The sequence below is a fragment of the Macaca thibetana genome, chromosome 10 (genome assembly GCF_024542745.1).
Source record: "Macaca thibetana thibetana isolate TM-01 chromosome 10, ASM2454274v1, whole genome shotgun sequence".
In the NCBI taxonomy this organism is placed as follows: Eukaryota; Metazoa; Chordata; class Mammalia; order Primates; family Cercopithecidae; genus Macaca; species Macaca thibetana.
In genome coordinates, this window is record NC_065587.1 from 12,236,813 (window position 1) to 12,251,645 (window position 14,833).

Here is a 14,833-nt window from a genome sequence, read left to right on the forward strand (position 1 = left end):
GGGTGACAGAGCAAGACCCCATCTCAAAGGAAAAAAAAAAGAAAAGAAAGAAAGATCTAGAAGGATACACCAAATTGCTCATAGTGGTTAAACCTGAAAAAGGGAATAGGATGACTGGCTTGAATGAAATTGTCATTTTATAGATCAAAAAAAGGTCAAATTGTGACAATTTCATATGGTACAATATAAAATTATATTAAATATACTCGAGATTTAATGAATTATTACAATGAGAATATATTCATGTATTATGAACAAAATAAACAAAACACAGTTAAAAAGCAGCCCCCCGCCACCGGGCGCGGTGGCTCACGCCTGTAATCCCAACACTTTGGGAGGCTGAGACCGGCGTATCACGAGGTCAGGAGATTGAGACCATCCTGGCTAACACGGTGAAACCCCGTCTCTACTAAAAATACAAAAAATTAGCCGGGTGCGGTGGCGGGTGCCTGTAGTCCCAACTACTCGGGAGGCTGAGGCAGGAGAATAGCGTGAACCCGGGAGGCGGAGCTTGCAGTGAACCGAGATTGCGCCACTGCACTCCAGCCTGGGCGACAAAGCGAGACTCCATCTCAAAAAAAAAAAAAAAGCAGCCCCCAGCACTCATAGCACCTAGAGACATTTGAAGAAGGAGAAATAAGCCAAGTCCCCACTGACGCTAATTGCACTGGGCCTGAGCACATGGGCTGGACACAACCAGGTTTCGGGCCTGACTCTGCCCCTCAGTTGCTTGCTAGACCTTGGTCCAGCTGCTTTACTTCTCGGGCTTTAACTGGGGTACTTCACTCATGACCGCACTAATTCTCGTAACACTACAGCTGGGAACTGTCATCTATATATTACAGATGAGGAAGGGTCTGGATTAGCTACCTTTTAAGTCAGATCTAATAATCCACAAACAGCTCGGCTGAGATCCTGGGATTCTGGGGCATCCGCGTGCACTTGAGGTACAACTGTTCCCTTGGCCGATGGCGACCTTCTTTCTAGTGAAACTCCGGGGGGCGAGCGTGCTCGGCACAAAGGAAGTGAAGGGGGAGCACCTGGCTTCCAATGATCACTCTGCTGCTCACCCACAGTGCGACCCCAGCATTTATCCTCCTTGGGCTTCGGATTCTTTCTTTGCAATGAGGAATAATAATAGTACCTGGCTCACAAGATGTTATAGTGTTTTAGTGTTTATAAGAAGCTGTGCACTTGATCCTCACAACGACCCTGGGAAGAGGATCAAGTAAGTGGGGCCTCCCCAATCCACAGATACTGATCACTAATCATTGTGTAAAGGTTTTCTGTTTGCAACAGGCCATGAAATATATTATCTTACTTTAATTCTAAGAAAACAAGGGAGGAACCTTTGGCTTTCATCGGATTCTCAAAAGTATACGTGTCCCCCAAGGAGTTCAGAGCTAGCCATGTTACGCAGGTGCACGGCCCCCAGGGCTGTCGGACTCAAGTAACAGCTGTCAACAAACGTTCACACGCACGATCTCATGCAATCACCTTCACGGCGACCTACGGGGAGGAATTACCGCCCCAATTCACAACTGCGGAGACACACAGAGGAGGGCGGCCACCGCCCGGGGTCGCCCGGCCTCCGCCCCCTTCCCCGCGCCCTCCCGACGCCTCTCTCCAGGCGAGGCCCGGGCGTCCCACCCAGCTCGGGCCCCCACGTGAACCCAGGCCGTGCTGGCCGGCGACGCCGGACTCGGAGACGTACCTGACGCGTCCCAGAAGCCAGGGTCCAAGCGCTCCCCGAAACCCCCTATCAGGGACTCTGTAGTACAGATATACCTTGACCCACCCGCCTCCTGCCGCCAGCCCGCCACGCGCATGCGCCACCCCGCCCGGCCTCTACCACCGAGGAAAGGGGGCACCGGCGCGGGGGTTCCCAGCGCCAGCCTGCGCGAATCCCCAGAAACTCCGTGAATCACCTCGGGATAGTAAAGGGATTATACAAAGGCAGTGTCTTCCGGGGTCCTTTTCGTGCCTCCCATTACAGGCTAGGACCACGACCTGCACTCACCCTCCCCACAGACACATTGGTCTGGGCCCCGGGCGGGGCTGTCACCATGGAAACGGCGTCTAGCGGACAACGCGGCGGCTCACGACGCTTCCATTGTTATGGGAAACGCGAAAGTGGTGACCGCGCCGGCGTTGCCTGGAGAACGCCTGGAGTCAGAGTAGCAAAATGGGCCTCTCCCCAACTCCCCTCCTCCTCCCTCAGCACAAGGCAAAGGGCACCCCTTGCTGTGAGTTTGGGGCACCGAGTGTCGGGGGCCCACCCAGAACTTTGCGGGATCCACTGAGGGACCCGTGGCGGGACCGGCCCCGGGTGCGTCAAATTCCGCCGATGCTTTCAGGTAAGATGGACGGACAGACGCACCATGACCCACCCCTGGCAGTCTGCCCCCTCTCCATGCCCTTATGGCGGCTTCTACAAGCAAGGGAAGCCGAGGCCCAGGGATTACTTAAAAGTCGCACTGTGAGCAACGGACAGAGAACTACTGGACGATCAACTCCAGGCCTCCTAGAGTCCTAACAGCGTGTTATTGGTTCCATCTCATAAGTGAAGAAACTTAGGTCGTTCAAGGAGTTTACCGGCTGCCTAGTGGGTGTACCAAGGCATCCATCTAGTGAAGGGCAGGACCCAGGGATCTTTGGCTCCAAGCGCAGTTCTCTTCCGACTACACCACCCTGCATTAAAAGAGGGGAGACTTCCATGTCCTAGAACTAAAATCTTCACAGTCTGGCTCAGCATTGTACAATAGAAACATAAAGCAGGCCACATATGTGATTTGGAATTTTCTAGTAGCCTCATTTTTTTAAAAGTTAAAAAAAAAAAAAAAGCCAAGTGAAATTAATTTGAGTAATGTTTTAACTCCATTTGACTAAAACATTACTATTTCAAGATATAATCAGTATTTCTAAATTTATACTGCTTCCATTTCAAAATTTATTTATTTATTTTTTTTTAAGACGGAATTTCACTCTGTTGTTCAGGCTGGGGTGCAGTGGCGTAATCTCGGTCTCTCGGGTTCAAGCGATTCTGCTGTCTTAACCTCTCGAGTAGCTGGGATTACAGGCGCCCGCCACCACTCCCAGCTAATTTTTTGTATTTTTAGTAGAGACGGGGGTTTCACCATGTTGGCTAGGCTGGTCTCGAACTCCTGACCTCAGGTGATCTGCTTGACTCAGCTTCCCAAAGTGCTGGTATTACAGGTGCAAGCCACTGCACCCAGCCAAAATTTGAATTAATTAAAATTAAAATTTTACTCTTGGCTGTTCTGTCTATGGAGTAGCCGTTCTTTTATTGCTTTAAAAAATTTTTACTTTTTTTTTTTTTTTTTGAGACGGAGTCTTGCTCTATCGCCCAGGCTGGAGTGGCGCGATCTTGGCTCAGTGCAACCTCTGCCTCCCTGGTTCATGCCATTCTTCTGCCTCAGCCTCCGGAGTAGCTGGGACTACAGGGGCCCACCACCACACTTGGCTAATTTTTTTTTTTTTTTTTTTTTTGGTATTTTTATTTATTTATTTATTTATTTATTTATTTATTTATTTTTTAGATGAAGTCTCACACTTTCACCTAGGCTGGAGTGCAGTGGTGCAATCTCAACTCACTGCAAGCTCCACCTCCTGGGTTCAAGCAATTCTCCTGCCTCAGCCTCCAGAGTAGCTGGGACTACAGGCACCCACCACCACACCCAGCTAGTTTTTGTATTTTTAGTAGAGACTCTAGCACTCTGGGAGGCCGAGGCGGGCGGATGATGAGGTCAGGAGATTGAGACCATCCTGGCTAACACGGTGAAACCCCGTCTCTACTAAAAATACAAAAATTAGCCAGGCGTGGTGGCGGGCGCCTGTAGTCCCAGCTACTTGAGAGGCTGAGGCAGGAGAATCACTTGAACCCGGGAAGCAGAGTTTACACTGAGCCAAGATTGTGCCATTGCATTCCAGCAACAAGAGTGAAACTGTCTCAAAAAAAAAAAGAGCATTGCATTCATTGTGCACTTTATTTCTACTATTATTACAATTTCTACTATTACTGCAATATAATAAAATAATTCTACAACTCACTATATTGTAGAATCAGTGGGAGCCCTGAGCTTGTTTTCCTGCAACTAGACAGTCTATCTGGGAGTGCTGAGAGACAGTGACAGATCATCAGGCATTAGATTCTCATAAGAAGCACACAACCTAGGTCGCTCGCATGCACAGTTCATAATAGGGTTTGCACTTCTATGAGAATCTAATGTTGAAGCTCGTCTGACAGGAGGCAGAGCTCAGGCGGTCATGTGAGGAATGGGGGGTGGCTGTAAATACAGACAAAGCTTCTCTCACCTGCCACTCACCTTCTGCTGTGCAGCCTGGTTCCTGACAGGCCACAGACCTACACCCATCCATGGCCCCGAGGTTGGGGACCCTGATTGTATGACAGAAGGTTATACTAAAAAGTCTGTCAGATGCTAAAGTCAGAATTGTTTTTATATGCTCAAATATATTAACTTTTTTGTTATTTTATTTTTCTTTTTTTCATGTCCCCTATTCTGAAAAGCGCCAAATATGTTAACTTTATTTATTTATTTATTTAGAGACCGGTTCTCGCTCTGTCTTTCAAGCTGGAGTGCAATGGCGTGATGTCGGCTCACTGCAACCTCCACCTCCTGGGTTCAAGTGATTCTCCTGCCTCAGCTTCCCGAGTAGCTGGGATTCCAGGTGCCTGCCACCATGTCCAGCTCATTTTTGTATTTTTAGTAGAGTTGGGGTTTCACCCTGTTGGCCAGGCTGGTCTCGAACTCCTGACCTCATGATTTGCCCACCTTGGCCTCTGAAAGTACTGGGATTACAGGCTTGAGCCACTGTGCCCAGCCCAAGTATGTTAACTTTAAACAAGGCATTTGAATCTTGACTGCCAGAATGTGTGATCCATGAGGGCAGAAGGTTTCTTACTCTTCCACTCATCTGCCTCCAGCACATAAGATAGTAGATATTTGCCACAGGGTAGATATTTAATGAAGCTAGGTTTCTTCCCTCTCCTTTTATCCTCCCCAGGTAATGGCAGTAAAAACTTACCGTGTTTCAGAGAATACCTAAAATGGTATGAAATATTCAGAAGGGGCTGGGAGCGGTGGTTCACGCCTGTAATCCCAGCACTTTGAGAGGCCAAGGTAGGTGGATCACCTGAGGTCAGGAGTTCGAGACCAGCCTGGCCAAAATGGTGAAACCCCATCTCTACTAAAAATACAAAAATTAGGCAGGTGTGATGGCAGGTAGCTGTAGTCGCAGCTACAAGGGAGGCTTTAGTCCAGGAGGTCAAGGCTGCAGTGAGTGAGCCGAGATCGCGCCACTGCACTCCAGTCTGGGTGACAGTGCGAGACCTTGTCTCAAAAAAAAAAAAAAAAAAAAAAAAAAAAAAACGAAAAACAACAACAAAAAACTGTGGTAAGTCTAAAAGGAATCACAGTTAATCCATAATTTGCCTAATGGAGAAAGCAGTAGAAGCAAATCATTCAAGTTCACTATTGTGAGTCCTGTAATAGATGAATGCAGAACGCTGGGGCTTTGCAGAGGAGGGATGGTGCTAAAGGCTTGGAATTATTTGAGAAGGTTTCCACAGATGTGTCACCTGGGCATAGTCCAACAGAGAGAACCGCATCTGGAAAGGCACAGAGGTAGGAAGACATGGTGTGGTCAGGGACCAGGAAGAAGTTCTGTGGGTCAGGCGTGTAAGATGCATGTCTGTGGAGAAGAGGATGGAGCAAAGGCCTGAACCGGAGGAGAGGGAAAGAGAGTATGGTGAAAGGGTACTTGAGTTAATGTTTCCACCAAACTCAACGTTTTCTCTGTCCTTCCGTTATGTATGAGCTTCTAGAGGGCCGGATCGAAGTCTTTTGCTCTATTATAACGAGGCCTGTCACACTAGACTCTGGACATAGAGGGCCCACAAATGGTAGTAATGGGCTCCTGGCCAACAAACAAGGACCCAGGAGAGCTGGCAGGCCAGAGTGTTCCAGAGCCAAGGAGGAAGAGTAGGGTTGGGGCTAGTTTTCTGAGAGGGAGCAGAAAGCCTCAGGTTGATCAGGAGCCTTGTGCTGAGGAGATGGACCCCTTATTCTAGAACCACAGCATCGGAAAGCTGGAGAGAGCCTTGGGGTCACCTAATCCAAGTCTCTTTTAGAGTTGGGACTCAGAGAAACAAAGAGATCTGATTTCATTTCTAGCTTGGGAACTGATTTGCTGAGTGGTCTGGAGTAGTCTGGAGCCCTGGCCTTTTCCGCATTCTAGTCTCCTTATTTTTAAGACTAGAACAATTTTCATCATGGGGGAGAGGCAGAGGGAGAGTCAGGCATCAGACATTGGAAGAACAAGTCCACATACCTTGAAATCTTCATTTAAGAATGGGCTTCTCAGACGGAACCCTTTCATTCCCGCGCAGGCATGGGACATGTGCTTCGCCATCAACCCTGCGTAACTGGTGAACGTGGCTGGGCTCTTCCTCTTGTGTTTTCTGAGCTGGCTCTATGCCGTTTATGATTTCCAGGAGACTGATTAAACAAAGGACAAGACTGGAGTGGGAAATGAGAGGCTCTTAAAAGTGGAAGATTTTTGTTTGTCCATTTACAAGAAATTGGACAATGGATCACTTCAGGAAGATGGAGGTCATCAACCTCACCGCCCTACCGATGATACCAGTGGATGAGCACCTGGCTGTCTCGCTTGTCGCACGGGATACAATGGTGAAGACTGTGAGGAAGGAGTTAGAGAACAATCCACCCTGTATCCTTCTGGTGGTGTTGCCTACAATCAGACCAAATACACCTAACTTGAGTCATGCTACAGAGATCTAATCAGTGCTCAGGTCTATAATGCACATTACTTATTAGTTTGTCCCTTATACATTCATTTTTTTTCTTTTCTTTCTTCGTCTTTTTTTTGTGTGTGTGTGAGATAGAGTTTCACACTGTTACTCAGGCTGGAGTGCAGTGACACAATCTCGGCTCACTGCAACCTCTACCTCCCAGGTTCAAGCAGTTCTCCTGCCTCAGCCTCCTGAGTAGCTGGAATTACAGGTGCCTGCCACCACACCTGGCTAATATTTTATATTTTTAATAGAGATGGGGTTTCACCATGTTGGCCAGGCTGGTCTTGAACCCCTGACCTCAAATGATCCACCTGCCTCGGCCTCCCAAAGTGCTGGGATCACAGGCATGAGCCACCACGCCTGGCCAGATACATTTTTTTCAGTTACTTAAATGCTACCTATCCTCTAAAAGAATTTGAGACTGTGAAGGATTGTTTGACTCCAGTATTTTTACTAATATAATCAGAAAGAGCCCGAAAGGAAGAAGTTCTGGAAGTATTTGTTGAAAGAATGGGGAAGAAGATTTTAAAAGCTAATTTTATTATTATTATTATTATTATTATTTTGAGACGGAATCTCACTCTGTCACCCAGGCTGGAGTGCAATGGCGCAATCTCAGCTCACTGCAAGCTCCACCTCCTGGGTTTACGCCATTCTCCTGCCTCAGCCTCCCTAGTAGCTGGGACTACAGGTGCCTGCCACCATGCCCGGCTAATTTTTTTGCATTTTTAGTAGAGACAGGGTTTCACCGTGTTAGCCAGGATGGTCTCGATCTCCTGACCTCGTGATCCGCCCTCCTTGGCCTCCCAAAGTGCTGGGATTACAGGCGTGAGCCACCGCACCCGGCCTAAAAGTTAATTTTAAAAAATGGTTGCTTTGTTTCCCTTCGACCTCCCAAAGAATTATAGATGTTATTGATAGCAACTAAGAAGTTGTGGTGCAACCCTCCACCCTCAGACAGATGAGCATGAAACCCAGCTTTTTCTTTTTCTTTTTTTTTTTTTTTTGAGACGGGGTCTCACTCTGTTGCCCAGGCTGGAGTGCAGTAGCGCAGCCTCGACTCCCCGCAACCTCTGCCTCCCAGGTTCAAGGGATTCTTCTGCCTCAGACCCCAGAGTAGCCGAGATTACAGGCACCCGCCACCATGTCTGGCTTATTTTTGTATTTTTGGTGGAGATGGGGTTTCACCATGTTTGTCAGGCTGGTCTCGACCTGACCTAAGGTGATCTACCCTCCTCAGCCTCCCAAAGTGCTAGGATTACAGGCGTGAGCCACCACGCCCAACGTTTAGCCCATTTTTAAATCAGGTTATTTTCTTATTGTGGAGTTAAGAGTTCTTTGGATATTTTGTTTGCTTGGGTTTGTTTGTTTGTTTGTTTGTTTGTTTTTGAGACATAGTCTTACTCTGTCGCCCAGGCTGGAGTGCAGTGGCACGATCTTGGCTCACTGCCATCTCTACCTCCCGGGTTCAAGCGATTCTCCTGCCTCAGCCTCCCAAGTAGCTGGGATTACAGGCGCCTGCCACCACGCCCGGCTAATTTTGTATTTTTAGAAGAGACGGGATTTCTCCATGTTGGTCAGGTTGGTCTCGAACTCCTGACCTCAGGTGATCTGCCCACCTCATCCTCCCAAAGTGCTGGGATTACAGGCATGAGCCACTGTGCCCGGCCTTTTTTTTTTTTTTTTAATCAGGTTGACCTTGACTCTTCTCACCTGCCAGCCCTTCTCCCTGGCCCCAAATCTGCTCCTTCTGGCATCATCCAGGCTCTACCAGCATCTTATACTTGCCCTGGCCCTGTCTTCGTTCATCCTCGTCTCGCTTCTGACCCTGAGTTGTATTCCAGGGTCACAGAACTCCATCTCTGGAGGACCTTACAGCTTGTCCAGCAAATAACCCTCTCAGGCTGGAAATAACCCCAGGTCTTTCCATCTCCTGTGGAACTCATTTACCTTCAAGCCATGCTGCCAGCCCAGCTGCAGGTACCGCTCTGCCCCCCTCACCTTCCGTGCCTCTCAGAAGCCCTTCTTAAGATGAGGCAAAGTGTCATCCCATCACAATTTGCTTCAGGGTTTCACTTTGCAGGGCTGCTTTCTAATGTCCCCGCTTTCTTCTTAATCCCACACCTAACAAGTCCATTTCACCTACTGTGATTTGTCATGTCCCTTCTTGGTGTCTTCCTTTTTCAAGTATCCTCCGATTTGTAAGAACACTCGAGGGTAATGGAAGTAAGAGTGAACCTTGCTTTATGTGAAGGCAGTGAGGGTGATAGGATTATGGGGGTTTTACAAAGGATATATCCTAGATCAATAGAGGCTAAGACAGAAAGAAATGCAAAAGCTGAGAGGGTGGCCGGGCTCGGTGGCTCAAGCCTGTAATCCCAGCACTTTGGGAGGCCGAGACGGGCGAATCACGAGGTCAGGAGATCGAGACCATCCTGGCTAACACGGTGAAACCCCGTGTCTACTAAAAAATACAAAAACTAGCCGGGCGAGGTGGCGGGCGCCTGTAGTCCCAGCTACTCGGGAGGCTGAGGCAGGAGAATGGCGTAAACCCGGGAGGCGGAGCTTGCAGTGAGCTGAGATCCCGCCACTGTACTCCAGCCTGGACGACAGAGCCAGACTCCGTCTCAAAAAAAAAAAAAAAAAAAAAAAAAAAAAAAAGCTGAGAGGGTAGGAAGAGGGGCCATAGAACTGAACAGATTTTAAGTGATAAGGTCGAGATACCCTTTGACACAGTCATCTGTCACCTGAAAATCTCTCATAAAGAAATATTCTAAAATATGGAAACAGCTCTCTATGTGACATCACACGTGCATCACAGCATTCTTTATTTTTCATTTTCTGTTTTTTGTTTTTTGTTTGTTGTTGTTGTTGTTTTGTCATTCAGGCTGGAATGCAGTGGCATGATCTCAGCTCACTGCAACCTCCACCTCCCGGGTTCAAGCAATTCTCCTGCCTCAGCCTCCCAAGTAGCTGGGACTATAGGCGTGTGCCACCACGCCCGGCTAATTTTTGTATTTTTAGAAGAGACGGTATTTCACCATGTTGGCCAGGCTGGTCTCAAACTCCTGACCTCGAGTGATCCACCCGCTCAGCCTCCCAAAGTGCTGAGATTACGGGCATGAGCCACCGAGCCTGGCACACAGCATTGTTTTGTTTTATTTTATTTATTTTTGAGATGGAGTCTCACACTGTTGCACGGGTTGGAGTGCCGTGGCACGATCTTGGCTCACTGCAACCTTCACCTCCTAGGTTCAAGCGATTCTCCTGCCTCAGCCTCCTAAGTAGCTGGGATTACAGGCACCCGCTACCACACCCAGCTAATTTTTTTTATTTTTAGTAGAGACAGGGTTTCACTATGCTGACAAGGCTGGTCTCAAACTCCTGACCTCGTGATCTGCCCGCCTCGGCCTCTCAAAGTGCTGGGATTACAGGAGTCAGCCACCGTGCCAGCCGGCATTATTTATAATTGCCAAAAAGTGTAAATAACTTAAACTTTTAATATCCAAGGAACAGTTAAGTATATTAAGGTGTATCCTCTACATGGATTAGTATAATGTCATTTAAAATGCTTATCATGAAGATCCTTTAGCCAAAGGGAAAATACTCATAATAATGAATGGAAGAGTGGCCGGGCGTGGTGGCTCACGCCTGTAATCCCAGCACTTTGGGAGGCCGAGGCGGGCGGATCATCTGAGGTCAGGAGTTTGAGACCAACCTGGCCAGCATGGGGAAACCCTGTCTCTACTAAAAACACAAAAATTAGCCAGGCGTGATGGTAGGCGCCTGTAATCCCAGCTACTCAGGAGGCTGAGGCAGGAGAATCACTTGAACCCAGGAGGCAGAGGTTGCAGTAAGCTGATATCACACCACTGCACTCCAGCCTGGGTGACAGAGCGAGTGAGACTCCATCTCAAATAATAATAATAATAATAATAATGACTGGAAGAGAAGTCAGAGTAGTAAAACAGGCTTACACTGAGATTATAAATACAGACAAAAATATGTATGTACGAAATACTAGAAGGAAAGTTCCCAAGTCCTAACAGAGTTGTTAGGATGGTGGCATTATGGATGACTCTTTTTCACTTTTTGTATGTTCCAAGGTGTCCATAATATGGTCAACTCTCATTTATAATTTGCAAAGTATCTCATTTAAAACAAGATAAAGAAATATGGGCTGGGTGCTATGGCTCATGCTGTGATCCCAGCACTTTGGGAGGCTGAGGTGGGTGGATCACTTGAGCCCAGGAGTTTGAGATCAGCCTGGGAAACATGGCGAAACTGCATCTCTACAGGAAATTTTAAAAATAAGTGAGGCATGGTAGTGTGTGTCAGTAGTCCCAGCTACTTGGGAGGCTAAGGTGGGAGGATCGATTGAGCCCAGGAGGTCTGCTGCAGTGAGCCATGATTGCACCACTGCAATCCAGCATGGGCAACAGAGCGAGGCCCTGTCTCAAAAAAAAAAAGGAAGAAAGAAATGTGAAAAATGTGAATGTTTGCAAAAAAAAAAATTAAGGAGAGAGGCTGTGTAGACAGGGCTGCCCTTCTCACCAGACAAGCCCTATCCTGTTCTGTGTGTCATCATCACCCTGAGTTTCCTTAGCAGACTCACCTCCCAGCGTGCCTTATTGGCTCTATGCACCAGGTGAACCAAAAGATTGCTGACATAAATCTGCGTACCGAGCCATCAGCCAACAGCCTGGTGAGTTACCTGTGCTGGAGCTGAGACGAAGCTTCTGACAGGGGCGGGCCCTGGGGATCATTAAGGTGTCACAGTGCCCTGGGGCCTCTCCATTTATTTGAAAACGTGTTTACACAATTGAGCACTCAACGTTAATTTTTTAAAAAATGAATGAACTTTTATTTTTTATTTTTTATTTTTTTGAGACGGAGTCTCACTCTGTCGCCAGGCTGGAGTGCAGTGGCGTGATCTCGGTTCACGGCAACCTCCGCCTCCTGGGTTCAAGCAATTTTCCTGCTTCAGCCTCCCGAGCAGCTGGGACTACAGGTGCCTGCCACCACGCCTGGCTAATTTTTGTATTTTTTAGTAGAGATGGGGTTTCACCATGTTGGCCAGGATGGTCTCGATCTCTTGACCTCAAGTGATCTGCCCACCTCGGCCTCCCAAACTGCTGGGATTACAGGCATGAGCCACCATGCCCAACCTCTTTGAATATTTTGGATATTTTGGATAACAGCCTTTTGTTGAATTTTTTTTTGCAGATATTTTCTCCTAGTATGTGACTTGTCACTTCATTCTCTTGACAGTGTCTTTTCACAGAGCAGAAATTTGCAATTTTACGAAATTTAGCTTATCAATTCCTTCATGGATTGTACCTTCTGTGTCATATCTAAAAAGTCATGACCAAACCCAAGGTCACCTAGGTTTTCTCCTGTTGTCTTCTGGAAGTTTTATAGTTTTATGTTTACATTTGATTTTGATCCATTTTGAGTTCATTTGTGTGATCGCTGTAGTTTTTACCTCTCAGGGTGTCTACACTGAGCCTCCAGAATTCATTTATGACAGTTTTGGCTTTGCTACTGGTTCCCATGGAGGTTTCTGCCCATGGGTTTATCCTCCTGCCGGTTGTGATTCTCTGTATCTACCTGCCTGTCTTCAGTTTTCAGGCAGTAGTTTGCCCTGTGACCTCACTTCTCTGATAGATATAAGAGTTGTTAATTTTTCAGTTTATTCACCGTTACTTATTATAGGGACGGAATGGTGACTTACGAGATCCTTACGTGTGGACCTGAAATGAGAAGTCTGAAGGTTAATTTTGGTACATTTTTATTGGGGAAAAAATACAAACCCTTCAATAATTCTCAAACACACCCACACACCCACACACACACGCGCACACACACACACATATCTTTTTGAGAGGCAGGAGTGCTAAATGTTAAGCAAGTAGCTGTTGTGTAGCACAGCTCCCACAAGATGGAAGAACATGGGCATGAATCATCTGTAAGTGTCTTTTTGGCTATTTTGGATTTTGGCAATGGTGTATATTTGTTTCTTATTTTTAACTGCACTTAAGAAATCTGAGGCATAAATCTAAAGATCTCTAAGATATGGATATAGAGATTTAAAAATGAGGACAACAAAGAAATGTCAGCCAACCAACAGGTCGCTACTGAAGACCTGCTCCTGGATGGTGCTGGGTACGTTGTTTTGGGGTCAGTTTCCCATGCTGCTCAGACTGGATGGTCCCTTACAGCTCACTTGCTCATAGTGGTGTGAGGCAGAGGATTACAATGATGAAGATTTACTCTTTGAGAGATCCAGTGAGCTGCAGGCGAGTTCGCCCGCAGGTTTTTCTTTTCTTTCTTTTTTTTTTCTTTTTTTTTTTCTTTTTGAGACGGAGTCTTGCTCTGTCGCCCAGGCTGGAGTGCAGTGTCGCAATCTCGGCGCACTGCAAGCTCCGCCTCCCGGGTTCCCGCCATTCTCCTGCCTCAACCTCCCAAGTAGCTGGGACTACAGGCGCCCGCCACCACGCCCAGCTAATTTTTTGCATTTTTAGTAGAGATGGGGTTTCACCATGTTGGCCAGGATGGTGTCAATCTCCTGACCTCGTCATCTGCCCACCTCGGCCTCCCAAACTGCCGGGATTACAGGCGTGAGCCACCGCGCCCGGCTCTTTTTTTTTTTTTTTTTTTTTTGAGATGGAGTTTCACTCTTGTCGCCCAGGCTGTAGTGCAATGGTGCGATCTCGGCCCACAGTAACCTCCGCCTCCCGGGTTCAAGCAATTCTCCTGCCTTAGCCTCCCGAGTAGTGGGATTATAGGCACGTGCCACCACGCCCGGCTAATTTTTTATTCAGGAGCCACTATAAATGCATTAAAAATTCAGGACACAATGCACATCTAGGAAATAAGCATCTCTAATGTGAAGGCCGGGGAATCTGTGTATTTGAATACTTCCCCGAAATGCTGGTCATTGGTCCGGTTTGGGAGTTGCCTTCCTGGAGAATGGCGCTACTTGTAGGCCCTGAAGTCATCTCAAAGGTAAACTCAGCCTAATGCTGGTCTTATCATCTTTCCTCCAAAACTTGCTCTTCTTTCAACATTCAACTATCCTTTCTCCCCTCTTTCTGTGCAAATCTTATCCATTTTTCCAGGCCATACAGTGTCTGCTACAATGACATTGGTAAAGATCAGAGGCATTGCTATATTGCTACAGTGACTCATACCCATCCAATTCATTCCTCATGCCTTAAACTTCAGCTGACTTAATTGGAGCAACAATGTTAATACATAGACTAACGCCTGTGATGGCACCCCAACCCCTGGCACACACATACAGACACCCCTGCACACATGCCCAGTACCTTTCACTCATGCAGACCAGGGAGGGCCCATGCGAGGGAAAGATGGGGGAGGCCTGGAGAGGTATTTCCCAGTTATCAAGCTGGGGAAAGTCGGAGCCTGATGCCACCAACACTCATGTCCGCCTCTTCTGGACATTTGGCTGTGACTGCTCTGGCCCACATTGACCTCACTTTTTTGATTCATAATCACTGCAGTTTAGCATTTAATTGTTCCATGAGTGCTGATTTGGCTCTCCAAATAGAGTGTAAGTCCCTTGAGGGCAAAAACACAGACTCATAGTTGTTCATTAACTTTGTTACCCAAGCTCATTGCTGGACTCTTGGTTGACAGTCAATGCAACTTGGGTCACTAGCATTCATTTTTCTTTCTTGCTTTTCAGAGGGTAGGAGGATGGGGGTGGGGAGGAGTCAGAGGTGAAGAGAAGTCTCTCTTGAGAGGTCAAAGGTAGATAATAGATACCCCTTATTGAGCAGCTCCTATCTGATAGCCTCTTTGCCAGTGTTTTAAAATACATTAAACACTTTATTTTTGACCGTTATAAGAACTCTGGAAGAGTCTGGGCTCAGTGGCTCACACTTGTAATCCCAGAACTTTGGGAGGCCAAGGCGGGTGAATCACAAGGTCAAGAGATCGAGACCATCCTGG

The 14,833-nt window shown here is 47.3% G+C and overlaps 3 protein-coding genes across 9 annotated transcripts in view; 1 reads left to right on the top strand and 2 right to left on the bottom strand.

The window, feature by feature from the left end:
* GTPBP1 (GTP binding protein 1) overlaps nt 1–14,833 on the bottom strand; it is a 310,687-nt gene that overhangs the window by 79,694 nt on the left and 216,160 nt on the right. The window lies entirely within an intron of this gene.
* The window catches only part of CBY1 (chibby family member 1, beta catenin antagonist), a 628,117-nt gene that overhangs the window by 13,544 nt on the left and 599,740 nt on the right, over nt 1–14,833 (bottom strand). For 2 of the 6 annotated variants that reach the window (XM_050806379.1, XM_050806381.1), the window contains exon 2: nt 1,715–1,817. Coding sequence is in view for 1 of the 6 variants with exons in the window: in XM_050806376.1 (XP_050662333.1) it covers nt 1,715–1,829 (115 nt within the window). In the remaining 5 variants the exon portion in view is untranslated. Of the gene's footprint in view, nt 1–1,714; nt 1,839–14,833 lie in introns of those variants that run through there. The other 4 variants (XM_050806377.1, XM_050806380.1, XM_050806376.1 and 1 more) reach the window with 3 other exon arrangements.
* Nucleotides 2,123–14,833, top strand: part of FAM227A (family with sequence similarity 227 member A) — a 73,711-nt gene continuing 61,000 nt past the window's right edge. Inside the window, exons 1-3 of one of the 2 annotated variants that reach the window (XM_050806235.1) lie at nt 2,123–2,357; nt 6,536–6,771; nt 11,479–11,561. In XM_050806235.1, coding sequence (XP_050662192.1) covers nt 6,630–6,771; nt 11,479–11,561 — 225 coding nt within the window. In that variant the 5' untranslated portion in view covers nt 2,123–2,357; nt 6,536–6,629. Of the gene's footprint in view, nt 2,358–6,430; nt 6,772–11,478; nt 11,562–14,833 lie in introns of both variants that reach the window. The other variant, XM_050806234.1, reaches the window with a different exon arrangement.